Source organism: Peromyscus maniculatus, chromosome 1, assembly GCF_049852395.1.
Source record: "Peromyscus maniculatus bairdii isolate BWxNUB_F1_BW_parent chromosome 1, HU_Pman_BW_mat_3.1, whole genome shotgun sequence".
Taxonomy (NCBI): domain Eukaryota; kingdom Metazoa; phylum Chordata; class Mammalia; order Rodentia; family Cricetidae; genus Peromyscus; species Peromyscus maniculatus.
The window spans coordinates 164,345,921-164,350,893 of NC_134852.1; the positions used below are offsets into that span (position 1 = coordinate 164,345,921).

The 4,973-nt window shown below is 37.7% G+C and overlaps 1 protein-coding gene across 1 annotated transcript; it reads left to right on the forward strand.

Moving 5' to 3' along the window:
- Positions 1 to 2,796: 2,796 nt before the first annotated feature.
- On the forward strand, positions 2,797 to 3,949 carry LOC102919670 (olfactory receptor 5AN1-like). Its single transcript, XM_006996741.3, has one exon. The coding sequence runs from the start codon at positions 2,797 to 2,799 to the stop codon at positions 3,745 to 3,747; it is 951 nt and encodes a 316-aa protein (XP_006996803.2). The 3' UTR covers positions 3,748 to 3,949.
- Positions 3,950 to 4,973: the final 1,024 nt, after the last annotated feature.

Here is a 4,973-nt window from a genome sequence, read left to right on the forward strand (position 1 = left end):
TACTCCCATTTTTCTCACTCAGCAACATGTATTTAACTTATTATTCCCACCACCTTGCATTAAATTGACCATGTTCTTATTAGATCAGAATTGATAAGCTGTGTCTATCCAGTTGAATCTTTTCTCCTTTAAACTGTCTTGGGAGATGCTGAGCACACACAGAACACTAATAAAAGGAGTGAGTATGTTCCTTCTTTCCTCTGTCACAACATTTATATAAATTAGTCTAGAAAAAATGTTAATAGTAAAGTAATGGTCCACAATTTTTCAGTCTTTACTGGGAATAGTGGGTTATATAGAGTATAACTACATGTGCCTGTCTATATCACCAGATTGCAATGTGATAGTAACAAACATTTAAATAATTTTTATTGAATTGACCAATTAGGTTGATGTTTAAGAATGTTACTCATGAGAATTTATAATTTCAAAATGCTTTTACTAAACATAACTTGGCTGAACTGAGAAACAATATTGTTTATTCTAAGAATAAACAGAAAGACGGCCAAGCTCATAAAACCATAATGTAAAGTAAGTAAGAGTAATATTTGAGTTTCAAATGCAGAGTTGAGTAGGACCAGTTGAAATGCATTCAACCTCTACTTGTGGGTGGATGCAAATGGGAGTGAACACAACACTTAACACTAAGGAGAAAATCTCCTCCAGGCCTTCATGGACTGCACTGTCTTCTAGACAGCACTTGGTGGAGAAAAGAAATGCAGCAATAAGAACCTGCAATCTGACTGAGTGGGAGTTCCAAAAATAATAGGAGACAGGAGCAGATATTCTAGTAACTATTTCTCAATACTGTTATTGAAACCTGGCTCAGACAATTTTTGTAGGCACTAACATTGTCCAAAGGTCTTTGATATATCATCTTTGTTCTGCCATTAATTGCGTTTTACAGAGGGAGGTGATGGCAGGAAGAATAATTGCTAACATTAATGGAGCTCTGCGGGTAAGCCCTTATGTCATTCAGTTTCTTGAGCAGTGCTAGAGGATGGCGAGTTTCATCATCTCTATTTATACACAAGGCTACTGAGGTAGTGAAGTATTAACATGATAAAAGGATATGCAGCCTGTAAGTGAATGTTAGGTTTTCTCTCTCTGGCCCTCTCCCTGTGTTTTTATGAATATAAATCTTAAATTGTTATTAAAATATAGCAGATATACAAAATTGGGGAAACAGTTGAGTAGGAAGAAGATAAAAAATCACAGCACTCTTACTTTTTTGTTTGCTTTTAATTGGTTTTAATGTGTTTCTTTGGAAATGATTCACACAGTGTACATGTTTGTGTGTGTACATGTGTGCTTGTGTGTTTATCTATGAATGTGAGCATGATATAGAAAGAGAGAGAGAGAGTGAGACAAAGACAGGGAGACATAGACCACATACATGACCATAACTACACAAGGTAAACTTATACCAGATAAGGAGAGCATTCCTTGAACTCATCAGTGCTGTGGTGACCATTTCTTGTTGATTTAGAAGGTATCTTTCACAGAAAAGGTGTTGTATACCGCCTTTGTATATTTTGTGACTATTAACATATATTTCAATCAATTTTTATTATTTTTCTCTTAACCCGTGTTTACACTTATTTTCATGTTTTTTTTTTTTTTTTTTTCGAGACAGGGTTTCTCTGTGTAGCTTTGCGCCTTTCCTGGAGCTCACTTGGTAGCCCAGGCTGGCCTCGAACTCACAAAGATCCACCTGCCTCTGCCTCCCGAGTGCTGGGATTAAAGGCGTGCGCCACCACCGCCCGGCTCATGTTTTTACTTTATACTTTATGTTACAAGATTACATACCATCTCAAGAGTGTATCAACATATAATGGACCCTCTAGTAATTTTCCTACAGTGAATCAGATCTCAGAGCCCATGAAGACATGCTCACTCCACAGTAATTTAAATTACTAGCTTCCTCATTTGAAAATTCGTATCAATCCACTTGTTTCTGAAATGTCTGTTTGTTCTTTGTTACATGTTTGTCATTGTGATAATAATGAGCCATGATGTTAACAGTCCAATTGCTTTCATCTAAGTGTTGATGCTTTCTCATGCTCATCTTTCCAAAATCTTTCATAGGTGTTATCACAGGCTGGCTCTTTCTTCTCAAGGACAACATTTTTTTTCACTGAGGATAGGTAATAAGTACTATTTCTTATGAAACAGAGACCCCTAACTTTTTAATTGTCATTACAAAAATATTTCCAGAGATTTTTCAGAAAGAAAATATCTGCTTTGAGGAATTTCTCTGTCAAGTCCTTCAGTTTATATCTGTCCCTGGACTCTGCATACTCAAAGTCAAGCAAAGCCAAGGAATAAGGTTTTTCAGTTGATTTTGATGTTTCTGGGTGGTTTGATCTGCATGGATGCTGGTTCTGAATCTACAGCTGCCTGGAGTCATTGTGTCTCACTGTCTACAGGGCTGAAGACATCTCAGGGACTTGTAGACCAGGCAGCACTCTCCCAAGGTGTAACTCTCAGTCATGATTTTCGACAATCAATCAGTGATAATAGCAGTCAGAATCCGACGGACTGTGGATATGCACCTGAGTGCATTCTGAACTTGTGCGTGAATCACTGGTTCCAGTGTCAGAGCAATTTTCTAGCCAAGGACTTCTATTGTCCTCTCTCTACAGTAAGTGCTCCAGGTCATTGTGTTGAAGCCACTGTGGTTTTTTAATACAGAGAAAGGGAATCAGAACTGAATTGCTATATCACTAAAATTGTCTTGTCACAAATGCATTGTCTTATTTTCTTTCTGATATTAGGAACATGAGCAACAAAGTAATGATTGGGGGAAGAAATATTACCAAGATCACTCAGTTTATCCTCCTGGGATTCTCAGACTTCCCAAGAATAACAGTAATGCTTTTTGTCATATTCTTGATTATTTATATTATGACTCTGATCTGGAACTTGTCCCTCATTGCTTTAATAAGGATGGATTCCCACCTCCACACACCCATGTATTTCTTCCTCAGTAATCTGTCCTCTATAGACCTCTGCTTTGTCACATCCACAGCCCCCAAGATGCTTTCCAACTTCTTCCAGGAAAAACAAACTATCAGCTACGTGGGCTGCATAGTTCAATACTTCATCTTTTCCACTATGGGGCTGAGTGAATCTTGCCTCATGACAGCCATGGCCTATGACAGGTATGCTGCCATTTGTAACCCACTGCTCTATTCATCAATCATGTCACCCACCCTCTGTGCTCGCATGGTGTTGGGAAGCTATACAGCAGGACTCATAGGTTCCTTATCTCAGATATGTGCCTTGCTGCAGCTCCACTTCTGTGGACCTAATGTCATCAGACATTTCTTCTGTGACATATCACAGCTGTTAAATCTATCCTGCACTGATGCTTTCTCTGTTCAGGTCCTGCTTGCTATATTAACAATGTTTTTTGGAATAGTCAATGCCTTAGCTATTATGCTATCCTATGGCTTTATCGTCTTGTCAATCATGAAGATCTCTTCAGCTAAAGGCAGGTCTAAGGCATTTAACACCTGTGCTTCTCACCTGACAGCTGTTTCCCTCTTCTATATTTCTGGTATCATTGTCTATTTGAGTTCCAGCTCTGGTGGCTCCTCCAGCTTTGACAGGTTTACATCTGTCTTCTACACTGTGGTGATTCCCATGTTGAATCCTTTGATATATAGTCTGAGGAACAAGGAAATCAAAGATGCCAGGAAGAGGTTGCAGAAGAAGACAATCTGCTGCCAAGATCATAGATAAGAAAATTTCAACAAAATGTCATGTCAGAGTTACTGTTATCAGCAATCATGTGCACATTACTGGAACACTACAAAATCCATGGCAGTTTGGATAAAGACGACTTTGATACAGACAGCATGCCAATATAAACCAACAATTGGTTTGATGCCTTGGAAATGAATCATACTTAGGACCAGTAGGATCATAATTTCTCTGTTAAAAAATGGCCATCTCATCATTAATTATTCTATCTATAGGTATTTGAGAATTATCAAGTTGAGAAACATGTGCAAGAATGAACACTGTTAAATTACAAGCCTATACCTTTAGAGAAGATTCTTGACAGATTCCCTGACCCCAGAGTCTACCAGCCTTGTCTCATAAATAGCTTGATGTAGTGTAATAAAGACCAGGCCTTGACCATTGTATTTTCTGGGATACTGATCAGTTGAGGATAATCACACCAAAACGTCCTGTTTGAAAGAAATAAAGCACATGTTGGCCTTATTGTATCTTTGAGGAAGACTAATAAGAAACAGCTTGATTTTGTTAAAAGAAATCACTACTATTCACTTAGTAACCTATAGGTCAAACATAAAAGTGGGAGTTTGAATCATGAAGAAAAATGGTGAAAAATACAGGGTTTCTTCAGTGCCAATTCTTTGGTGTTCTAATGATTTGATTTCTGGCATCTTGAAAAGTCATGACCTATAGCAGTATCTTATGGATCAATAGCCGTGTATGAGAAGATGGGACCCTAATCTCTCTTAGTCTTCCATGTTGCATCCAGAAGTTTGCCCTGGATTGATATAGCCAATCAGATTATTGCACAAAATAAAATTTGCTATTTTAGGCATATGCTCAAATTTGGTCTAAAAAGACTTGTGAGAATTCATTGTAATATTGTCACTGGACATTCAACATTGTTGAGATTAACAATTTATGACACAGTGGCGCATTCTTTCTTATTGTCAATGTATGTTCAGCATTTTTGTGTCCCATCATGGTTTGTTTTTAAGAGAGTGATGTAATGGTTGTAGTATAATAACTAAAGATTTTAGCTGATATTTCCCAGTATTGCAGGGGAGCTCTTTTCTCCAGTTGAACTTCACCATCATGATGCAGAATTGTCTTACACAATTCCGTGGTTCACAGTCATGGGAACTAAATATTGGCAATAGTACAGTGATAAACATGTCCATGGAAATGAAAAGGATAGAGTGTTAAAATTCTTCCAGAGTCCAGGG